At 38.5% G+C, this 24,952-nt stretch overlaps 1 protein-coding gene across 6 annotated transcripts in view; it reads right to left on the minus strand.

Moving 5' to 3' along the window:
- The window catches only part of RBM41 (RNA binding motif protein 41), a 66,396-nt gene extending 44,637 nt beyond the window's left edge, over positions 1-21,759 (minus strand). For 2 of the 6 annotated variants that reach the window (XM_027089457.1, XM_027089455.1), the window contains exons 1-5: positions 21,412-21,713; positions 18,516-18,632; positions 17,761-17,953; positions 16,858-17,062; positions 14,905-14,976 (exon numbers count right to left, since the gene is read on the minus strand). In XM_027089457.1, the coding sequence (XP_026945258.1) occupies positions 14,905-14,976; positions 16,858-17,062; positions 17,761-17,953; positions 18,516-18,632; positions 21,412-21,629 (805 nt within the window). In that variant the 5' untranslated portion in view covers positions 21,630-21,713. The other 4 variants (XM_027089458.1, XM_027089456.1, XM_027089459.1 and 1 more) reach the window with 3 other exon arrangements.
- Between the last annotated feature and the right edge of the window lie 3,193 nt (positions 21,760-24,952).

The following is a 24,952-nucleotide window of genomic DNA, read 5'->3' on the forward strand; positions in this document are numbered from 1 at the left end:
ACTGACAAGGTTTTTAAGGATTTTATACCAGCAGAAACAGTGCCAGCCTGATGTAAAAGTGACAGAGACAGAGTAAAATGAAGGAAGGTAAAATGAAGTCACAAGTGCAAAAGCCAGAGAGGGTGGGGCTGCAGCTGCCCTGGTAGGCTAAGATGGTAGGGCTGTCCCAGAGGACCCAGAGAGCAAGGCTATCCCTGGCGTCAGAAGACAGAGCGTTGAAGCCAGAGCATTACTCTTAGGTCTTGAAATCTAATGGAATTTGCCCTGCTGGGCTGCTAACTCGCTTTAGAACAGTAACCCCTTTATTCCTTCCTTTTTGCCCTTTCAGAATGGGAATGCCTACCCTATGTTTGTCTCATCATTGTATTTTGGAAGCAGACAACTTGTCTAGTTTCATAGGTCTCTGGACAGAAAGGAATTTTGCCGTAGGATGGAACATACTCAAGAGTCTCACTTACACCTCATTTAGATGATTTAGATAATGAGATTTTGGACTTTTTGAGTTGATATTTAGATGAGATTTGGGACTTAGACTTGATGCTGAAATAGGTTAAGACTTTGGGGGATGTTGTGATGAGGTGAATATATTTTGCACGTGAGACAGATATGAATTTGTGGAGGCCACAGGGCTGACTATACTGGGTTGAATAGTGTACGCTCAAAATTCATGTCCATCCAGCACCTGAATATGTGACTTTATTTGGAAATAGGGGGTTGGCAGACGTAATTAGTTAAGATGAGGTCATACTGCATTAGGATGGATCCTAAATTCAAAGACTAGTGTCCTTAATAAGAAGGCTATGTGAAGACACAGAAACATAGACACACAAGGAGACTGTCATGCAATGACAGAGGCAAGAACTGGAATGATGCATCTGCAACACCAAGGAATGCTGGCAATCACCAGAAGCTAGAAGAGACAAGGAACTATCCTCCTCTAGAACCTTCGGAAAGAACATGGCCTTGCCAACAACTTGATTTCAGACTTCTAGCTACCGTGAAAGGATCAATTCTGTTGTTCTAAGCCACTAGATTTGTAGTTATTTGTTATGGCAGCACTAGAAAAATAATACAGTGATTTTAGAAAAGTCTTCCAAGAACTTTTATTTTATATAGAGAAGGAAAAATTATTGATACACACAATATCAATGAATCTCAAAAATATTATGCTGAGTTAAAGAAGCCTTACACAAAGAATATATAGTGTATGGTTTTGGTTATCTGAAGTTCTAGAACAGGCAAAACTAATCTATAGCATAAAAAAATCAAAACACTAGTTGCCTCTAGGAGAGTGGGATGGGAATTACTGAGAAGTATGGTGGAACTTTCTGGGGTGAGGGTAATCTTCTATGTGTTAATAAGGGTTAGGTTACACAAATGCAGTGGTGTGTTGAACATGGCCCAATGATTGTGTGCATCACTTCCCGACTCCATGTTCAGTGATAACACATTGGTAGTTTGAAACTGGCCATGGTGGGAATGTGTACATCACGAAAACTGGCAAATGATACATATAAGAGTCTCTTTTTCTGGAGAGCTGGCTGTTAAACATTTACCAACACATCACTACAAAGATGTATACATTGGTTAAAAGTCAGCAAATGAATACTTAAGATGTGTGCATTTCATTGCATGGAAATTTTATATCAAAAGAAAAAAATGTAAATATGTAATTCTAGTCAACAATATGTATACTGACATATTTAGGCGGACATATATTTACACTGGCAATCTATTCAAAATACATCAATAAAGTAAGATGGTTTGATAGATGGATAAAGGGATAGACAGATGTGATAAATAAGTAAAATATTAATGTTATAATCTAGTCAGTTATCACTGGGTGTTTGTGATAAAATTCTTTCAAATTTTCTGTGTTTAAAATTTTTCATTAAATATTGGAAAAATATTTTCCCATTTGGATATCAAAAATATTAACATATGTAGTTTAATCCTATCTTTTTTAGGGCTTCAATTTTTATACTTCATTTTTAAACCAATTGCTACTCGTTATGGTATATAGTGAAGGCAGAGAATCTAAACGTACTGTTTGCTCAAGTAGCAAAACAACTGAAGGGCATTTTTTGTTTTTATCATTTTTTAAAGATAGTTCATGGTAGGAGTACATACACCATGGACACTGGCAAATGGTACAAATCATGTTAAAATCTTGAAAGGAAAGAAGTAATACTGGGGATAACTGACTAAGGTCCCTGGGGAGATAAGAGGGGTAGGATCCAGCACAAAGGAATAAAGATTAACCTTAGGCAGAAAGGATGTCCCTAGCACTGAGTTGAGACTGAAGAAAATGATAGCTAAGATATGGAAGTTATCAGAAAGTCAGGCAGAAAGTGGATGAAGGTTCTTACTGATGGCACTGTTTTCTTTGAAATTGGAAAGAAGACTATCTGCTAAAAATAATGAAACAGTAGGATAGGAAAGAGTAATGAAGATCTAAAATAGCATTTATAAGGAATGAAATAGCTGACCAGGGACTAGGAGGTAGATTGCTGAAGAAAGAAGAAGGTTCTAGACAATACCAGCAATGAGGAATTTGTAGAGGCACTAATCAACAAAGTTATACTATTTTTCTCTAGTAGTGCTCAAAAGCCATGAATAAATAAATAAAGAAAGAAGGCAATTAGTTGGATTGATTCTGGGTAGAGGATTTGCTGGGTGGGTATGATACGCAGACAAGGAAGCAAGGAGAATGATTCAGTGGCAAGAACTTGGGTAAATAATGGATGATGGAGTCTAAGTGAGATGTGGAAGGAAGAGGAGACAGGAAGGGGATGACAGATTGGGAAAAAATTAAAAGGTCAAGGAACTGGAGATTTCAACAGGGTTGAAGAAATGGTAAAATGAGTGTAAGAGAGTTGTGAGAGTCAGAAGGATAAGAGAAAGGTTATGGTTAAGAGTAGTATACTGGAGTTTAAGATTTCAGAGGAAGTATATTTCCAGAGATAATATATGTTGTTTTCCCACTGATTTAAGTTTAGAAAATGGGATATGTATTACACACACACACACACACACACACACACACACACACACAGTTATCTCAAGATATAGTAAAATCACACTTAAAAAGGCAAAAAATCTTTTCAAACCACATATATAAATGCCATGATCAAGAGCACAGACTTTTATGTAAGAACAGACCTAGATTAAAGTCCTAGCATGGTTATTTAACAACTGACCTTGAGAAAGTCACTTATCCCCTCAGAAGCTCAATTTCATTAATTGTAATACAGCCACTACCTTATAGGGCTAAGGCTGAAATGAGTTAATGTGCAAAATGCTTAGCATAAGGAGTAGCACAAATAAGCCCCCTATTAGGAATTGTTTCCAGGTAAGATTAAGTAAGTACACTTTTGCCTCTCCCACTGAATACAGCTATAAAACCTAGAGAGACTGCATGGAGTACATGAAGACAATGAAAACTACAAAGCAGCAGTTGGAATAGGTAAGAAACTTAGAATTTGAAATAACAAAGAACTCATGCCCAGACACAGCATAATCAAATTGCTGAAAAGTAAACAGGGTAAAAAACAAGTAGAAGAATAAAGAGAAAACGTTTAAAAACACATACATTTATGGTTAATTGATTTTCTAAAAAAGTACCAAGACAGTTTAATTGGGAAAGGATCATCTTTTCAATGAAAAGTGGCAGGACTATTGGATATCCATGTGCAAAGAGATGAATGTAACCCTAACCTTACACCATATGTGTAATTCAGAAATTAATTCAACATGGTTCATAGACCTAAATGTATGAGGAGCTAAAACTATAAATCTTCTAGAAGAACACATATGAGGAAAATCTTTGTGATCTTGGGTTAGAAAGAAATCTTAGTTACAAGACCAAAAGCAGAAGTCATAAAAAAAATTAGACTTCACCAAAATCACAAACTCTCAAGCTTCAGAAAATGCTGTTAAGAAAGGGGACGTCAGTGAAAATGACAGAGTTAAGAACCTCTTGGGGTTTCCCTGGTGGCACAGTGGTTAAGAATCCGCCTGCCAATGCAGGGGACACGGGTTCAAGCCCTGGTCCGGGAAGATCCCACATGCCGCAGAGCAACTAAGCCCGTGTGCCACAACTGCTGAGCCTGTGCTCTAAAGCCCACGAGCCACAACTACTGAGCCCACGTGTCACAACTACTGAAGCCCACACACCTAGAGCCCATGCTCCACAATAAGAGAAGTCACCAAAATAAGAAGCCCGCACACTGCAACGAAGAGTAGCCCCCCTTGCTGCAACTAGAGAAAGCCCGCACGCAGCAACAAAGACCCAGCACAGCCAAAAAAAAAAAAAAAGAACCTCTTAAATTTCTCTTGCCATAAAAGCAATGAGAACACTGGCAGAAATGTCAGAATCAACTTTTTCAGAACTCTGAAAACTAACCAATCTTGGAAACATTTATTGAAAAAACATAGCTGGATATCAGTAAGAATAATAAGTTTTGTGGCATTTTAACTTGCCTTTTTCTCATCCCTTTCTCTCATGTCGTTAGTAACCTTGAAGACCAACAACCCCAAATCACAGTGAAATCGGCAGCCTGGCAACCGCTGAAGAAGAAAGAACAGAGTTGGAGTTCCTTTAAAGCCCCATTCCCAGAGAACTGTCATTACTTGATCTGTCTAGTGGTTCCCTGGAAGATCACACAAGCAACATTCTCTTTATCTGACTCAGCTCAAAATTCATCCAGTGCTAACAGCCTTTTTCCCGAGACCTTCTGTCAAAAACAATCAGAGGCAGTTGTTGAATTTTCTGGCTAGCTGAGGTGGTGTAGCTGAGACAAACAATAGGTTAACCAAAAAGCTTAGAAGGAAATCCTAGGGAATAAAATGTCCTTAGGGGGCTCTGAAAAGCTCCGACATATTTCTAGGAATCTAGAAGGCCATGCATGTGCACAGGACTGTCCACATGGCCAGAGCTTTGTGTGTGCTCAGGAAAGACCTGAAAAATCTGTAAGCTCTCACCACTGACTAATATTGAGTTTCTGCGCAAGCAGGGAGTAAAGGCTACAATGGAGTTATCAACTGCTTAGCTGACCGTTGAAGATGTCTTCAGCTTACACACAAAGCCCATTGGTACTGGGAAATCCCTCAGTACTGGGAAAAGTACTAGTTCTAGACATAATTAAAACATCGTGTTAAGTTAAAGAAGGCCATATATTATATGATTCCATTTATATGCAATGTCCAGAATAGGCAAATCCATAGGGACAGACAGTAGACCAGTGGCTGCCTGGGCTGGAAGTAGAAACAGTGACTGAAAACAATCTCTGGGGTGATGAAAATGTTCTAAAATTAGACTGTGGTAATGGCTGAACAACTCTGTTAAATTTACTACAAACCACTGAACTGTACATTTAAAATGAGTTTTATGGTATGTAAAATACATCTCAATAAAGAAGTGAAAAAAAGGACCCACCTACATTCTTTAAGAAACTCGCTTTTTTCAAAATATGAAACTCACTTTCAAATATAACAATATAGATAGGATAAAAGTAAAATGGAGAGAAAGCAATTCTGGAATGTTGGAGTAAGGACCTCTGAAAATCTGCTGCTCCATAAAAGCAAAAAGAACACCGGCAAAAGTTGTCAAAATCAAACTTTTGATAAGTCTGGAAATTAAGTAAAGGCTTGCAACAATATGAGGAACAGTTATTCAAGAAAAACAGCTGAGCAGCAGTCAGAATAGTAAGATTTGTGGCACTTTAACTTCCATAATCCCATTTCCCTCTCTCCAGTTTTTCAGTAGCCACTATGATAGTTGTGAAAAACAGCAGCCTAACTGACACTAGAGGAAGCAGAGCAGTTCTGGTGCTCCCCAAAAGCACCATCCTCAGAGAACTGTCACTGTTTGACTTTCCTAGCACCTCAATGAAAAGCTACACTCCGAGGGTTTGTCTTTGACTTGGTTCATATCTCACTCTGTGGAACAGCCCATCCCTAGATCATGTCAAAACCAATCAGTGGGGCTTGTTTAACACTGCAGCTGCTTGAGATGGCATTATCAGTTGGAGCTAACAAGAGGCTGACAAAAAAAAAAACTTAAAAGGAAACATAAGGAATACGAAACATAGGGAAATCACACTTCCTGCTTTCAAAATATACTACAAAGCTATGGCAACTAAAACAGTATGGTAGTGGCTTAAAGACAGATGTATGAACCAGTAGAAAAGAATAGACAGCCCAGAAATAAACTACACATGTATGGTCAATTGATCTTTGACAAGGGTGCCAGGAATACACAATGGGGAAAGGATAGTCCCTTCAACAAATGGTGAAAAGTGGATATCCTTGTGCAAAAAAGTGAAACTGGATCCTTATCTTATGCCATTCACAAAACTCAATTCAAAATGGATTGGGCTTCCCCGGTGGTGCAGTGGTTAAGAGTCCGCCTGATGATGCAGGGGACACAGGTTCGTGCCCTGGTCTGGGAAGATCCCACATGCTGCAGAGTGGCTGGGCCCGTGAGCCATGGCCGCTGGGCCTGCGCGTCCGGAGCCTGTGCTCCGCAACGGGAGAGGCCACAACAGTGAGAGGCCCGCGTACCACAAAAACAAAACAAAATGGATTAAAGACTTAAAAATAAAACCTGAAACTCTAAAACTCCTAGATGAAAACACAGGGGAAAAGCCTCTTGACATTGGTATTGGCAATGATTTATTGGATATAACCTCCAAAACATAGGTAACGAAAGCAAAAACAGAGAAGTGGGACTACGTCAAACTAAAAAGCTTTAGCATAGCAAAAGAAAAAATTAACAGAGTAAAAAGGCAACTTATAGAATGGGAGAAAATACAGTTGACTCTTTAACAACACCAGTTTGAACTGTACAGGTTCACTTAATGCAGATTTTTTTTTTTCACTAAATACATACTATAGTACTACAAGACCTGTGGTTGGATGAATCTGTAGATGTGAAACCATGGATATGGAGGGCTGAATATAAAGTTATACATGGATTTTTGACTGCTCGAAGGGTCAGTGCCCCTAAGCCCTGTGTTATTCAAGCGTCAACTGTATTTGCAAACCACATATCTGATAAGAGGTTAATATCCAAAACATATAGGAAACACCTACAACTCAATGGCATAAAAATAAAACCTGATTAAAAAATGGGCAAAGTATTTGAATAGACACTTCTTCACAGAAGATATATGAATGGCCGACAGGTATATGAAAAGGTGCTCAACATCACTAATCATCAGGGAAATGCAAATCAAAACCACAATGAGATATCATCTCACACCTGTAAGGATGGCTATTATCAAAAAGATAAGAGATAACAAGCGTTGGTGAGGATCTGGAAAAATGGAATCTTTGTACACTTTGGGTGGGAATGTAAAATAGTATGACTGCTATGGAAAACAGTATGAAGGTTCCACAAAAGATTAAAAATAGAAATACCATATGATAAAGCAATCCCACTTTTGAGTATTTATCCAAAAGAATTGAAATCACAAATATCAAAGTCAAGAGTATAATGGTTGTTGCCAGGGGAAAGGGGAAAATGGGGAGTTACTATTCAATGGTTATAAAGTTTCAATAATATGAGATGACTTAAGTTCCAAAGATCTGCTGTACAACATTATGCCTATAGTTAACAATACTGTATTGTACACTTAAAGTTTGTTAAGAGGGTAGATCTCATGTTGTATTCTTACCACAATTTAAAAAAAAAGAAAGAAAAATAGGGAATGAGATATCCATAGGGGGCTTTGAAATGTTCAGACATATTCCTGGGACTCTAGAAGGTAAGGTACACGTGCAGGGCTATGCATATGCCAAGGAAAGTAAGGGCCTGAGAAGTCACTAATCTCTCACTTATGACTGATCTTGAGGCTCTGCATAAGCAGGAAGTGAAGTTGAAGACCAAGTTGCAAACTGGCCGCCTGAGCACTGAAGGAGTGACCCAATACACACAGACACACACACACACAGATACACACAGACACACACACACAGACGCAGACACACACAGCGCCTTGGTAAAGGCTGGTAGAGTTCTTGATTCAAGACATTTAAGAAAAACTCTCCAATCATTAGTGGGCCACTATGCTAACTGGACAGACTTCAGTGGCTTTACATGACAAAGAATTCAAAATTGACAGAATTGGTCCAGGAACATCACTAAACAAACAAATAGCAACAACAACAAACACTGGGTGGGGAGGGGTTGACTGATTTTCAGAGTTGTCACATAATATCATTTTAAATGTCTAATTTTCAACAAAAAAAATTATAAGACTGTAATGGACTGAATATTTGTGTCCCCCCAAAATTCGTATCTTGAATCCCTACACCTCAGTGTGATGATAAAAGGAGATGGGGATGTCTGAGTAGTAATTAGGATTAGATGAGGTCCTGAGAGTGAAACCCTCAGGAATGGGATTAGTGCCTTTATAAGAGTCATCAGAGCTTGGTTCCTCTCTCTGCTCTCTACCATGTGAGGATCCAACAAGAATTCAGCAGTCTGCAACCCAGAAGAGGGCTCTCATCGGAACCTGTTCATGCTGGAACCCTGATCTTAGATTTCCAGCCTCTAGAACTGTGAGAAATAAATATCTGTTGTTTATAAGTCATCCAGTTTATGGTACTTTGTTATAGCAGCCTGAGATGACTAAGACAAAGACACTGAGAAAAACAAAACGAAACCCCCCAAAACCAAGAAAGTATGGTCCATACACAGGAAAAAAGAAAGAGCTGATAGAAACTCCCCTGAGGAAGCACATTGGGCTTCTCAGGAAAAATCTTTAAATCAGTTATCATAAGTTATTCAAACAGTTATAGGAAATCATTTTATAAAGAAATAAAAGAATATTTCAGAATATCTTACCAAACAGAGAATAAAAATAAAGATAGAAGTTATAATAAAGAATCAAATAGAAATTTTCGAGTTGAACGGTACTATAACTGAAATGAAAAACACCCTAAAGGGGCTCAACAGGAGATCTGAGTTGACAGAAGAAAGAATCATCAAACCTGAAGATATGTCAACTACCTCATCTGACGAAGATTACTAAATTTGAGGAGCAGAAAGAAAAAAGAATGAAGAAAAAATAATAGCGCCTTGGGGACCTATGGGAGACCAGCAAGCATACCAACACATGCATAATGGAATCTCAGAAGAAGAAGAAGGGGTAAAAAGAATATTTGAAGAGTTAATGGCTGAAAGCTTCCCCAAATTGATGAAAAACATTAATCCATACATCATAGAACCTCAACAGACTCCAAGTAGGATAAACACGAAGATACCTACGTGGAGTATGTCCAAAGAGACACTAAGACAAGTAGTCAAACTGTCAAAAGCAAAAGGTGAAAAACGGATCTTGAAAGCAGTGAGAAAAAAGAGGTTCACCATGGACAAGGGGTCCTGAGATTATTAGTTGACTTCTCAATAGAAATTACAAGGGGCCAAAAGGCAGTGAGATGACATATTTTATCTGCTAAAAGAAAAAGATTGCCAACCAAAAATTCAATGTCCAGCAAAAAACTATAGTTTAAAACTAAAGGAGAAATTAAAACATCCCAAGATAAACATAAACTGACAGAGTTCACCAGTAGAAGATCGGCCCTATGAGAAAAACTATAGGGAGTCCTTCAGACGGAAATAAATGGACACTAAACAGTAACTCAAATTCACACAAAGACACTAGTAAATTTGACTACATAGGTAAACATTAAAGACACTATAAACATTTTTGTCCTTGTAACTCTTGTTCCATCTGACTTAAAAGATAACTGTGTAAAGCAATAACTATAAAACTCTGTTGGTGGGCTTAAAATCTAGAAAGATGTCATTTGTATGACAATAATAATACAAAGGAAGAAGGAGAGAACAGAGCTAAAAAGGAACAAAGTTTTTTAATATTATTGAAATTAAGTTGGCACTTTAATACAAATTTGTTTAAGCTAAGGTGTTAATTATAATTCCCAGGGCAATTACTAAAAGAGTAACAGAAAGTAACAGAAGCAACAAGTTAATTAAAATGACATACTGTAAAAACTTATTTAACATGAAGGAATAAACTGAATAATAGAGGAACAAAAGATACAAAACATACGGAAAATAAATCGCAAAATGGCAGATGTAAATCCTACCTTAACAACAGACTCCACTTAAATGCATTAAATATAAATTAACACTCTACATAATTGGAAGAATGGATTAAAAAATGACTTAAAAAAGAAAACATGATCTAACTATTTGCTGTCTACAGGAGACACACTTTTTTTTGGTTTGTTTTGTTTCAAAAAAAAAGGTTGAAAGTAAAAGGATGGAAAAAGATATTCCATGCAAAAAAGAATCAAAGTAGAACAGGGTACAAGAAATTTGAGTCTCCCTTTTTTCCTTGGTAAGTCTAGCTAAAGGACTGTGAATTCTGTTGATCTTTCCACAGAACCAACTTTTGGTTTTCTTGATTTTCTCTATTTTTTAATTCTTTTTTTCATTTATTTTTGCTCTAATCTTTATTATTTCCTTCCTTAAGCTTGATGTGGGTTTAGTTTGCTCTTCTTTTTGTAGTTTTGTTTTCATTAAACTTTATTTTTTTAGAGAAGCTGTAGGTTCACAGCAAAATTGAGGGGAAGTTACAGGGATTTCCCACATGCTCCCCTGCCCCCACACATGCTCAGCCTCCCTCATTATCAGTATCTCTCACCTGAGTGGGACATTTGTTATAAATGATGAACCTACACTGACACATCATAATCACCCCAAGTCTATAGTTTACATTACCATTTACTCTTGGTATTGTATATTCTGTGGGTTTGGACAAAGATTTGTAGTTTCTTAAGGTGGAAGTTTTGATTATAAATTTGAGACTTTTCTCCTTTATTAATATGGGCATTTACAGCTTTAGGTAGCCCCTTAAGTACTGCTTCTACTGCATTCCTTAAGTTTTGTTATTTTTTTTTCATTCATCTCAAAGTATTTTCTAATGTCCCTTTTAACTTCTTTTTGATCCCTTGGTTATTCAGTAGAGTGTTGTCTAATTTCCACATATTTGTAAATTTCCTAAACGTCCTTCTATTAGTGATTTCTAATTTCATTCCACTGTAAATAGAAGTGGTGAGAGTAGACATCTTTGTCTTATTCCTGGTATTGGAAGGAAGATTTCTGTCTTTCACCATTAACTATCATGTTAATTATTAACACAAATATATGGTCAACTGACTTCTGACAAAAATGTAAAGGCAAGTAAATGAAGAAAGAATACTCTCTTCAACAATTGGTACTGGAATAATTGGACATTCATAAGCAAAAAAGTGAACTTTAACATAAACCTCACACCTTATGTAAAAAGTAAGTCAAAGTGGATCATAGATCTAAATGTAAAATATACAACCATAAAACTGTTAGAAGAAAATAAAGGAATAGGGCTTCCCTGGTGGTGCTGTGGTTAAGAATCTGCCTGCCAATGCAGGGGACACGGGTTCAAGCCCTGGTCTGGGAAGATCCCACATGCTGCAGAGCAACTAAGCCCGTGTACCACAACTACTGAGCCCATGCTCTAGAGCCCGTGAGCCACAACTACCACGTGCTGCAACTACTGAAGCCTGCATGCCTAGAGCCCGTGCTCTGCAACAAGAGAAGCCACCACAATGAGAAGCCCGCGCACTGCAACGAAGAGTAGCCACTGCTCGCCGCAACTAGAGAAAGCCCATGTGCAGCAACGAAGACCCAATGCAGCCAAAAATTTAAAATAAAAATAAAAAATAAGGTTTAAAAAAAAGAGAAAGTAAAGGAATAAATCCTTTTTCATAATCTGGTATTAGACAGAGTTCTTAGACATAAAAAAAGCACAATCCATGAAAGAAAAAATGCGTAAACTGGACTGTATCAAAATTTAAAATATTTGCATTAATGCAAAAAAATTTGTACACTGAAAACTACAATATGTTGCTGAAAGAAATTAAAGATACAAATAAATGAAATAAATGCAAAGACATTCCATGTTCATGGATTGAAGACTTAATATTGTTAAGATGTCAGTACTGCCCAAAGTGATCTACAAATTCAAAGCAATCCTATCAAAATACCAATGACGTTTTTTGCAGAAATAGAAAAATCCAGGAATTCCCTGGTGGTCCAGTGGTTAAGACTTAGTGCTTTCACTGCCGTGGGCCTGGGTTGGATCCTTGGTTGGGGAACTAAGATCCCACAAGCTGCCCGGCATGGCCGAAAAAAAAAAAGAAAAAAGAAAAAGAAAAATCCATCCTAAAATTCATATGGAATCTCAAGGGACCCAAAGAGTTAAAACAATCTTGAAAAAGAAGAGCAAAGTTGGAGGTCTTACACTTCCTGATTTCAAAGCTTACTACAAATCTACAGTAGTTAAAACAGTGTGGTACTGGCATAAAGACAGACATACATACCAATGGAATAGAATGGAGAGCCTAGAAATACACTCTTTCATTTATAGTCAAATGATTTTCAGAGAGTATGCTAGGACCATTCAATGGGGAAAGGCAGTCGTTTCAACAAGTAGTACTGGAAAAACTGGATATCAAACATGCAAAAATGAATTTGGACCCTTTATATCATAAACAAAGTTAACTCAAAATGGATCAAAGACCTAAACATAAGAGCTAAAACTATAAAACTCTCTGAAGATAATATAGGAAAAAAGGTTTATGACATTAGATTTGACAGTGATTTATTGGATATAACACCAGAAGCACAGGGAACAAAAAAAAAACTGACAAATTGGACTTCATCAAAAATAAAAACTTTTGTGCATCAAAGGACACTATCAACAGACTAAGAAGGCAACCCACAGAATCGGAGAAAATATTTGCAAATCATATATCCGATAAGGGAGTAATATCCAGAATATATAAAGAACTGCAACTCAACAAGAAATAAACAACTCATCTAAAAAATGGGCAAAAGACACCCTTGTACATTGCTGGTATGAATTTAAAATGGTATAGCCTCTATAAACAGTATGGTGGTTCCTCAAAGGATTAAACATAGAATTACCATATGATCCAGCAATTTCACTTCTGTGTATATATTCAAAAGAATTGAAGGTAGGGACTGGAACAGATAGTTGTATATCCAGGTTCACAGCAACATTATTCACAATAGCCAAAAGGTAGAAGCAACACAAGGGTCTATTGACAGATGAATGGATAAACAAAATGTGGTAGATACATACAATGAAATAGTATTTAGCCTTACAAAGGAAGGAAATTCTGATACATGCTACAACATAGATGACCTTGAAGACATTATGCTAAGTGAAATAAGCCAGACACAAAAAGACACTGTTATGATTCCACTTACATGAGGTACCTAGAGGATTCAAATTCATAGAGACAGAAAGCAGAATGGGGGTTGGCAGGAGATGAGGGAAAGGGAGAATGGGGAGTTAGTGTTTAATGGGTAAAAAGTTTCCATTTGGGAAGATGAAAAAGTTCTGGAGATGGATGGTTACAATTGTTGCAGAACAATGTGAATATACTTAATACACTTAAAAAATAGTTAAAATGGTCAGTTTTATGTTAGGTATATTTTACCACAATAAAAGAAAGTTTGCTCTGCAAAAGACACTGTTAAGAGAATGAAAAGGCAAGCTACACACTGGGATAAAATATTTGCAAATCATATATCCAACAGAGAATTGTGTTTAGAATACATAAACAACTCTCAAGAGTCATCAGGAAAAAATTAACAACTCAGTTAAAAAACAGCAAAAGATTTGAACTGACACTTTAGCAACAGGATATAAGGATGGCAAATAAGCATATGAAAAGATGTTCAACATCATTAGCCATTAAGGAAATGCAAATTAAAACTACAATGAGATAAGACTTCACAGCTATTAGAATAACTAAAATAAATACCAACAATACCAAATGCTGACAAAGATGTAGAGCAACTGGAACTCTCATACATTGCTGGTGAAAATGCAAAATGGTTCAGCCACTCTGGAAAATGGTTTGGCAGTTTCTTATAAAGTTAAACAAACACTTACCATATGACCCAGTAATCCCACTCCTAGATATTTACCTTAGAGAAATAAAAATTTTATGTTCACACAAAAGCCTGTACAAGAGTATTCATATCAGTATTATTCATAATCACCACAACCTGGCAACAGCCCAAATGCACTTGAATGGGTGAATGGATAGACAAACTCTGGAACATTCATACAATGGAATGCTACTCGGCAAAATGAATGATACACACAACAACTTGGATGAATCTCAAAGGCACTATGCTGAGTGAAAGAAGTCACTCTCAAAAGATTATATATTGTATGATTCCATTCATATGACGTTCTCTAAAAGACAAAATCACAGTGATGGAGAATAGATCAGTGATTGCCAGGGATTATGGGTGGAGTTGGGAGTGACTATCAATGGATACTATGAGGAAGTTTGAGGGCCATAGAGCTGTTCTCTATCCTGATTGTGGTGGTGGTTACATGAATCTATGTGATTTACACGATTTACAATTCACAGAATTGTACACATAGCCCCCCCCCCCCAAATAAACAGGCAATTTTATTTTAAGTTCATTTCAAAAGTAAAATATTAGCTATTATATCATCATCAATAGTTATACGTTACTGATTAATAAAAGTATTCAGAATTAGTTACAAAATAGGATCTAAAATTCATTAAGGTCATTTTATGTCTGGTATAATAACTTAAAGGTATAGAGAAAAATATCAACAACACTAAATGTAAAAGCTTTATTACAACTTCTACTAACTCCTCTCTTTAATATTCTGTATCAGGATAATATGCTCCCTGTGGATCATGTCCTATAAACATTGTCATATACTGAATATGGAATTAAATAAGAACTCAACTTAGAAGTCTGGGACCCTAGGTTACATTCCTAAATCTAACACTGTAAGAAAACTCTCGACTTGCCTTTTGTGCCTAATTTTATCTTCCTCTTCATTGAGGTCATGTACTTGTCTGCACTTGTCTTTTTGTGGTATGCTGTGAAGGTGTAAAGCAAGGAGTTTCAAAGATAGGAAACAGAACAGATTCATATACCACCCACCCACCCCAAATACCAGGTACTGCTTTAAGTGATTCACATGTATTACCTCTCTTAATTCTCCTAACAACCCTAAAACACAGCTACTATTAATATTCTCATTAATATTCTCATGAAGAAAATGAAGCATAGAGCAGTAACTTGCCAACATCTTATAGCTAGTAAGCGGGGGGAGCCAGGATGTTCCCAGCAGTCTGCCTCCAGAGCCCATGTTCTTAATCAGTATGCTATAAATGTCTCTCCACCAAAGGCTGTTTGTTCATTCTTTCTTTCCTTCCTTCACCACTGCTCTTCCATGTCTATGGTCTCTCTGTCTCTAACAAATCATTCATTCATTCTGTTGGCTTTACCTATGGTCTAAGCATAGATGAGCCCCAATTCTATGGATCTAGTTGTGCCCTCTCCCCTGAGCTTCACTGCTGCATTTCCAACAGCCTCCTCGATATCTGCATTTGATGATCCTGCGGTCTCACAAATTTAACATGTTTAAAATCAAACTCATCATCTTTCCTCAAAATTTCCCCATAAAGGCTTCCTTAATTTTGCCGACTGTTAAATTACACAGCGTTGAAGCACCTGGGCTATCTTTGACACATTTCTCTCCACTGACCTTCATTCTCAGTCAACAAGTTTTACCAATTCTTCTTTTGTAATGTCTCTTATAATCATACCTACTTCTCTTTCCAATTCCATTGCCATCATCCTAGTCAGCTCTTCCTGCTGAAATGACTGTAATGCCTCCTAAATTGTTCTGCTTCCAGTTCTCCCTTTTGTGCATCCTACTTACTGGCCACTAGATTAATCACTTTCAAATACTGCTTTTATCATGTTACCCCTGGCTCAAAGACCTTTAACCATATCCAAAATGACTAACTGAATAACGAACTCTGTATAGGTCTATACTACCTGCCAAATAAAGTTCAAAAATTTTAGCTTCCTTTCTAACCTTGTCTCTCATGACAACTCCAAACATGCCATAGTGCTTGCAACAACTGCTGCTAGTGAAATGCCTTTCCCTCTCCTGAAGACTTGGTGGTATTATAAGAACATTTAAATTCTACCTCCTCTGAGAGGCCATGTTCAGTAATGCCAGTCAATGCACAGTGGCCTTTCCCTCCTCTGAACTCCTACAGCCCTTAACAACTGTATCTAGCATTGTTACTAAATGTTATGTTTCTCTCTCCAACCAGCAATTGGCACAAAGTCAGGAACCATTTCTTAAACTTCTGCATACCTTCCACAGTGCCTAGCAAAACTTACCTGTTAAACCCATTCTTTCTGGTTAAGACACACACCATTTATCTATATATTTTGTGCTAGTTTATAGTTCTACCTAAAGACCCTTCACAATCTAGCCTCACCTACCTTTCCAGCGTCATCTCCTGTCAGTCTTCACTGTGTCCTATACTTCCTGCCACACTGAACTTTTCACTGTTCCCTAGACACACCAGGTTCTTTCACAATCCTATTCCTACTCACCCACTATCTGTAATGCCCTCTCCCCACTATTTACCTGACAAGTGCCTGTTGATCAGTCAAGACTTGGTACAAATGTCAACTCCTGACTCCCCCAGTTAGACTTAGATGTTCTATCCCTGTGTCCCCTCAGCATTTTATTCACGTCTCTACAATAGCAATTTTCATGTTGTACTGCAACTAACTAGGTACATATTTGTCTTTCTCAAGGGACTATACATTCCTCAAGAGTAGCAATAGTTCATCTTTCCCCTACTCCCTTCACTAACTCTTCATAGTTAATGCCCTGATGTTAAATCTTCCTGTCAGTGAAAGAACATATCAAGTCAGTGGCGATCACATACCTTGGTAATAAAGAGCCTTGAGGAAGGAGTGACGATCAGCTCCCTGAAATAAAGAATTTTCTATTTCCATTTCTCGCCGGGTCAGCTGTTTGCTCTTTGCAAATCTCTGTGGCAGGCAAAGGATGCGCTGACGCTCTGAGATTCTTTCCTCAATATCTTGAAGACGGTTCTGTATCGCTTCAGGGGTTGCCCTAAGTCTCGCCCTCTGAAATAAGAGAAATGAGATTGCATATATCACAGAGGACACACCCTAAAAGTGACAATCTGATGCCTTAAACAAGAAAGAAAATGATCAGGGCCCAGAAATGGTCATTTACAGACATGTTAGCTAAGAAGTCAAGGAGCAGGAATACCCTGCGCTCCAGTGGTTGGGACTCTGCACTTTCACTGCCGAGGGCACGGGTTCAACATCTGGTCAGGGAAATGAGATCTCACAAGCCACGTGGCACAGCCAAAAATAAATAAATAAAATTAAAAAAAATAAATAAAATCCCATTTGTTTAGGGGGAAAAAAGTCAAGAAGCAGGGGCTTCCCTGGTGGCGCAGTGATTGAGAGTCCACCTGCCGTGCAGGGGACACAGGTTTGTGCCCTGGTCTGGGAAGATCCCACATGCCACGGAGCGGCTGGGCCCATGAGCCATGGCCGCTGAGCCTGCACGTCTGGAGCCTGTGCTCCGCAACGGGAGAGGTCACAACAGTGAGAGGCCCGCGTACTGCAAAAAAAAAAAAAAAAAAAAAAAAAGTCAAGGAGCAGCTTCTCTTTTACCAAGGTCCCTATCCTAAAAACCAAAGAAGATTCAGACACAAAGCTCAGTGTTGTGAGAACTAAAAATGAAAAGGTTCTCAGTACCAAAATGAAAAGATCTTACTTTTTGTTCTCCAGAAAAAATTTGCCCCACTCACCTTTTCACCTGAAACATGGCTCTTCCAAATCAAGATTTCTGTCTCACTAAGCCCTAGTTCCCTGAGAGAAGCAGTCTCCTGGTCCTTCTCATGCAGTGTCTGGAACTGGGACAAAGTCATAGTCCCAGCTGCTTCCTTCCCAAAGGGCTTGTACATAGTACCAGGAGCAAAGCTCTCTTTCTTAGATACACATCTGCAAAACAAGCAGGAAGAGAGTAAGGACATCTTCAGGTTACCACAATTCACAGAAATGGGGCTCGCCATTAAGAGGCACAATGAAACTCAGTGGCAATTTCTCTCTCACGTACTATTTCTAGGCTGAAGCACCACTGTAATGATATGGAACTCCACCAATAATCCAGGACTAATGACTGAATCAAATATTTATTTATTGGGTACCTACTACGCATCAGAGACTGTGCCAGGTACTGAGGATTAAACAGTAAAAAAGATAAAAACAGTTTCTGCTTTTGTGGAAGAACTGTAGAAGAGAGGCAAGTAAACAGGCAATGATAATACTGGATTATAAGTGCTATGTATGTTAAAGGAAGATACAGGAAAGGTACTTAGCCCAGACGGAGTGGGATATGGGAGGCTTCCTAGAGGAAGAGACACAGAAGTAAAACCCTGCCTAATAAGTAGAAGTTTGCCAAGGAAAGCGGGCTGGGAGAGGAGTGTTACATCCAGACTTCAAGAGGCGTCTGTCACCTGGAGGTGAGGGTCTATGATCGTCTGTTTGCAAAACCAATACCTACTCCTCAATGGAGACACTGGTATCAAGTTGATGCTGAAGGAGGCTTTTCAGCTGCCTCTCCCCTTCTGTTTCCAGCTCCTCCAGGACATGCTCATCACTCTTCACACAGCTATTTACCCTGGAATAGATACAAGAATATATGTGGAAAGTAGAAGAGACAGTTAATCTCAAAATATATTCTTTATCTATATTATCTACCATTAGTGATCCCATTTGTTCAAAGACACTTCTCTATTTGTTGTCCTTTATCATTCATTCCACAAACATTAACTAAATACCTGTTTACACACAATGAATGCACTGTGCTAGGTACTGATGGAGTCAAAGATATTCAAGACAGAGTCTTTATCATCAAAAAACTTGCAATTTATTTAGGGGAAGGTAACAGATACGTATGTGTTGAGTGCATGTGCGGGGCAGAGGGGAAGGGGGGGAGGGAGAGAGAGAGAGAGGGAGGGAGGGAGGGAGAGAGAGGGAGAGGGAAAAGGACAGGGAGAGAGAGAGGGACAGAGGGAGAGAGAGAGGAAGAAAGATTTTATATCTTTTATATCTTCTTTATGAAGCATATGCCAAATCAGTAGTTCACAGAAGAAAGATAATTGGGAGGCAAGGTAGTAAATGAAGACTTGGGAAAGGTAATTCTTACACTGGCATTTGAAGGATTGAGTATGATGAAGGAAAGAACAGGGAGAACGAGTATGAAGAGACAGAAATACGTTCTGGGGGATAATAAGAAGTTCAATTTAGCTGGCATTCATGTATGGGAGCCTTGGGAGATCATGTCGGAAGGGTAATTAGACTCAGACTGTGAATGGCCTTAAATACACCAACTAAGAGGTCTGGACCTTAATGTACACGTAGTAGAAAGCAATTTATTAGGTAGTTAAGTGACATGGTACAAGCGATGGTTTAGGAAAATGAATGTGGTTATAATAAGCCTTATGGAATAGTATGGAATAGTAAGAAAGAAACCAGAAGAACTAGTTAGGAAACTATAATTTATCAAGCATAAGGTGATGGAAGTACAAACTGGAGTGGTAATAGAAACTGAAAGGAAGGGTTAGATGAGAAAGGCCTTTTGAAGGTTGGGGTAAGGGAGAAGTGAAAGATAACCCTGAATTTCAAGCAGTGTAACTGAGAGATGGGACCAATGAACTAAAGAGGAAGTTCCAGATGGACTAAATGGTTTGGGAAAGGGAAGTCATTATTGTGTTAGCCGTGTTGAGTCAACTACCTATTACAATTGAAATACCAACATGAAGTATCAGGAATGCTCCAAAGACATATTGAGTCTGAGGTGACAATGTGATACTGGCTAAAAGGAAAGTGATAGCAGAACTGTTGCATAGATAAGAGTCTGAGGCTGCATATGGAAATCTTTAGTCATCTGTGTTGTCAGGATCTGGAGCTGTGAGAGAGGAGAAGATTACCAAAGAAGGGAGTATAGAAACAAAGATCAAGGGGGTCATAACATTTTACAGCTTAAGCACTACTGTGTAGAAATCTAGGTAATGCTAATATGAGCTAACTAACTCTAAATAATTAAAAACTCTGAGTGTAAAGAAATAGCAGGACCATTTAAGTGTGCAACAAATGATTATAAAAGACAAAAACAAAGTGAGTTAATTCCATGAGGAAAATAAATATTAAATACCTTTCTTAAAAAATAGCCCTTTACTACTGGGGTTATGATGAGACGTAAAAGATGTATCTCCCATAATTATAAGCAAGATTCTCATACTTTAGACAGACTTATACCAACTTTGGGAAATTTTAAAGTATCCATAGGCCCAGGGTTTTCAAAAATTCATTTTCAGTATCTTAATCGTTACTTATTGTTTAGAATTCTGAAAGTTCCTGCTAAGTTTAAAGTGGCTTTGAAATGAATAAACCATAGCTAAATACATCAGTACACATGAATTTCAAAAAGAAATGTGGAGTGAAAAAAAGCAAGTCACAGAAAAAATTCATGTAATATGTGTCTGCGTAGAGTTGAAAATTGGATAACACTAGCAACACTTTGTTTAGATATAAATTCGTATGTGATAAAACTATTTAAAAAGAAAAAAGCAAGGGAATGATTAACGCAAAATGCTGGCTAGTGATCCCCTCAGGGAGGGAAGAGAAGCACTCAGGGAAGGGCACACAAGGGACTTCTGATACTGGTAATGTTCTATGAATACTGTATCGATGATACTGCTGTTATCAAATGATACAGCATCCATACTACTGATACTGGTAATGTTCTGTTTCTAAAGCTTGTAGTGAGTACGAGTCTATTATTATTCCTTAACCTGTATATATACATTATTTTGCATGTATGAAAGATATCATAAACATTTTTTAAAAGTCATTTTGAGACAAGGAAAATCAGAAACTTTTTTTGAAAAAGAGGCAGAAACTTGACAGTGCAGGAGAGCATTATACCAGTAAGAATTTAAATGCACCGCTCTATTCCAGAGTGATTATTCTACTTGCAGAATGAATACAAAACTAATTTAATGAGGATCCTTTAAAAAGGCTTTGTGTACTGTCAATAATTGTAAGCTCAGGCTTTCAACAAAGACCAGCCACGTTAAAGCTGCCATTTCCTGCAGAACCAGTAGGGGGAACCGCTCGCAGCGGTGCCTTTCTTTTCTTACAGTACGTGGAACCGGTTTGGCACCCTGCTTCTAAATTTGTAACAACAAAGTATCACTTGCTTACTTTAAGACCTAAAAATACTACATGGTCTCTGAGCCCGAGAAAGTCCTCTTTAACACACAAACACTGCGAATAAACGCGCCCACCCTGGGCCCCTTTCTGAGAATGGGGTGGAGGTAGGGCGGGACAGGGAGGAGCTGGCCCGCGTTTCTCCGGCGCAGGCCGGTTTCATCAAGCGGCCAAGACCCTTTTACCTGGGTAGGTCCGTCTGAAATAGGAAGGAGTCACGGCATCCGTCCCGGGGCCGGCGCCGTTGCCTAGGTGCCTGTGCCGGGAGGACATGCCTACGGGGACCGGCAGCAGCGGCGGCCCTTCCTGAACTTCGCCCTACAGGCCTGTCCAGCCCGTCTCCCCTTTTCCCTCCTCCTTTGTCTTCCCGCTCACACGAAACCGCGTCCCCAGAACGTGACATAACCCCAAACCCAAAGTAACAAAAGCCACTTGAAGAGTTAAAAGATAGAACAGACCTCCCTTCGCCGTCTGCTCTCAGACAAGCCCTTACCTCTTCATGTTTCCACAGGCCCCTAGCTCTAACTTGGGTAAATAGGCCGCGGACTTCGAGTCCCAGAACTCTGCGCGGCCGACTCTAAGGGGATTGTGGTGGAGCGCAGGGCTCTGGGAATTGTAGTCTCGCATAGCCAGGAACCCAGAGTACGTACTGAGCAACCGGTATATTGTGAATTGTTCAAGTATTTCTCTTGGATTTCTTGTATAGGTTAAAGGTAACATCCAAAATATCCAGCTCATAAGCCTAGGAGTCGCCTTTGACTTCTTGACTCTCTCATCCAGTATCACCAAATCCTGGCCCCTCTAATTTCCCTCGAATGTGTCCCTATCAACCCTGCTTCTGCTTTCAAACACTTCTTATCCTGCATCCCACCTACCTGCTGTTTCCAGTCGAGCCTCTGGTTCATCCTCTGCAGTGTTACCAGAGTGATCAGACTCAAGTTTGACCACGTCACTAGCACAAATGGTTCTCCTCCGTCTCTAACAGAGGCTAAGACATTGTACTTCCTATCCTGAGAATCAGAAACCCACGTGTATTCAGGCCCATGAATGTTTTTATTGATAATTACAATGAATCAAGAGAGTGGTAGAACACAGTGGTTAAGAGAATGGGCTCCTAGTTCCTGGAAATGGAAATACAAATGTCCTTAAGTACATGAAAAGAAAGATGTTTAATCTCACAAGTGACATGTAAATTTCAAAGTACACTGACTATAAAATACCTGATGTGTACTCCTCAAAACTGTCAAGGTCATCAAAAACATGGAAAGTCTGAGCATCTGTCACAAAAGAATCAAAGGAGACATGATGACCAAATGTAATGTGGGATCCTGGGACAGAAAAGGGCCCTATGTAAAAAAATATGGAAATATCAATAAATTACGCACTTTAGTTAATAATCTATCTATCATTATCATTATCACATCTATCATTAGCTGTGACAAATATACCAGAGTTATTTAAGATGTTAACACTAAATAAAACTGAGTGGAGGAATACAGAACTCTGTACTATGCAACTTTTCTGTGAATCTAAAACTTCTCTTAAAAAATAAAGTTTATTTTCTAAAAGTACATTAAAATAACATTTTTCACCCACCAGATTAGTAAAGATCCACAAGTTTGAGAACACACTTGTTTTGTTGAGATTGAGGGGAAACAGGCATTCTCAGTACACTGCTGGTAGAAACATAAATTGGTACCTCTGTGGAAGGCAACTTGAGGATACAATTTAAATCATAAATGCACAATTTAAAGCAAGAATTCAACTTATCCTCAATACTATGTATCCTCAAGAAATTAATTTTATGTGTACATATCTAATTATAGGCTATACAATTTTATAAACTATATATATTATAAAATTTTGTATATATATAAAATTAGTCATGCAACCTTGTTTATAATAACAAAATATTGGAAACAACTTAAATATCCATGAATGTTATACATCCATTCAATGGAAAACTATGCAGCAGTACCAAAGATGACAAAGTTCTCTATGGACTGCTACTGAACAATCTCTAAAATATATTTAGTGCAAAAGCAAGGTACAGCACGATGTGTATAGTATTCTTCCATTTTAGTTTTTAAAAAAGAAGGAATATATGTATGTGTTTGCTTGTATAGGCAATAAAATACCTCTGGGAAAACATAAAACAGTGATAAGTAAATGATTCCGGGTTAAGGGAACTGGATGGTGAGGGATAAAACTTTTCACTTTATCTTCTTGAATTTTGAACCACATGATTATATTACCTAGTCAATATATTTTTTAATTAAAGAGAACCCTTCTTATATCACAAAGAGCCAAAGAAGAAAAGGATCATGGGTTTGGGGGGGGTCACACTGCTTGGATTCTCAGTTCCCACAGTTATTGACAATATAACATAGTAGGCAACCTGGACTTGAACTTTTGTTTGGCAAGTTACAAGACTATGTAAGTTTCATTAAGATTCTTTAACTGGTCTAGGCCAGTTTCCTCATCTGTAAAATGGGAATAATTCTTCAGAATAGGGTGACTATAAAGTACTATACAAAAGAATGTTTTTTGTGCGGTACGCGGGCCTCTCGCTGCTGTGGCCTCTCCCGTTGCGGAGCATGGGCTCCGGACGTGCAGGCTCAGCGGCCATGGCTTACGGGCCCAGCCTCTCCGCGGCATGTGGGATCCTCCCGGACCAGGGCACGAACCCATGTCCCCTGCATCGGCAGGCGGACTCTCAACCACTGCGCCACCAGGGAAGCCCAAAAGAATGGTTTTAAAATCACTTGCAGCGTGGTCATCTATGAGCAAATATTCCAAGTTTATCCAGTAGGTTCAGACTTATTCAAACTGTCTGTATTGCCACACTCAAGTTAGAGGATAAGACCAAACAGCAGCTACTGGAAGACATCATACTTCCTATCCTGAGAATTTCTAACAGATGAGAATGTCATGGAAAGTACTAGAGTTACCCAAGACCTAGCATATGCAAATGACTGTGCTCTTGAAGCACCCAGGTGAATGAATGCAGCTCTAACATGCACCATTTTGTGGTTTTGGCACAGAACAGGGATGGAATCTAAGCAAAAACAAAGTGTGGGTCATAACATAACCTGCATTAAGTAAATCCTATATTGTGGTGGGCTGAATTCTGCTGCTCAACCAAACTGTCCAATTGACACATTGATCAACAAGGAAATGGAAGAATACACCAAAGTTGCTAGTGTGTCTGTCCCCTGGGAAGGTGGCAAAGGGTGGAACAGATTACTACACTGACCACCACACCAGACTTGTATACAGCTTCCTATAAAACATACATTCTATTGGTACTGAAGTGATACACACTACGTTACAAATCCACTAGGTGGGATGAGTGGAGAATGAATGGCTAAAAAGACATACATGGAGTGGAATTACAACTACAAAGCAAGGTCATAAGGAAGTACTCTATGTACCTGTGTATAACTGTAGCCAGTCCGAGTGGTAGGTACCAAGGGACAAATATTCAGAAAATTGTGCTAGAAGGAAAACCAGGCTATTTCTAGCTCTGCCAAATTTATTACCTGTGGAATAACAGCTATTCCATTTCCCCACAGCATCCTCTCCCCACTTCAAAAGGATATCAGACAGTATATTAAAAGCTTTGAGATTTCTAGATGTTATTCATGGGCACAGAGATCTTAGCACGAGGTAATTTCACAATTTCGCCCCCAGAATTTATGACAAACTGAAAAATATGCCTCATGT

This window comes from Aethalodelphis obliquidens, unplaced genomic scaffold, assembly GCF_003676395.1.
Source record: "Aethalodelphis obliquidens isolate GAN/ISIS:26980383/991018 unplaced genomic scaffold, ASM367639v1 scaffold66, whole genome shotgun sequence".
NCBI classification, from domain to species: domain Eukaryota; kingdom Metazoa; phylum Chordata; class Mammalia; order Artiodactyla; family Delphinidae; genus Aethalodelphis; species Aethalodelphis obliquidens.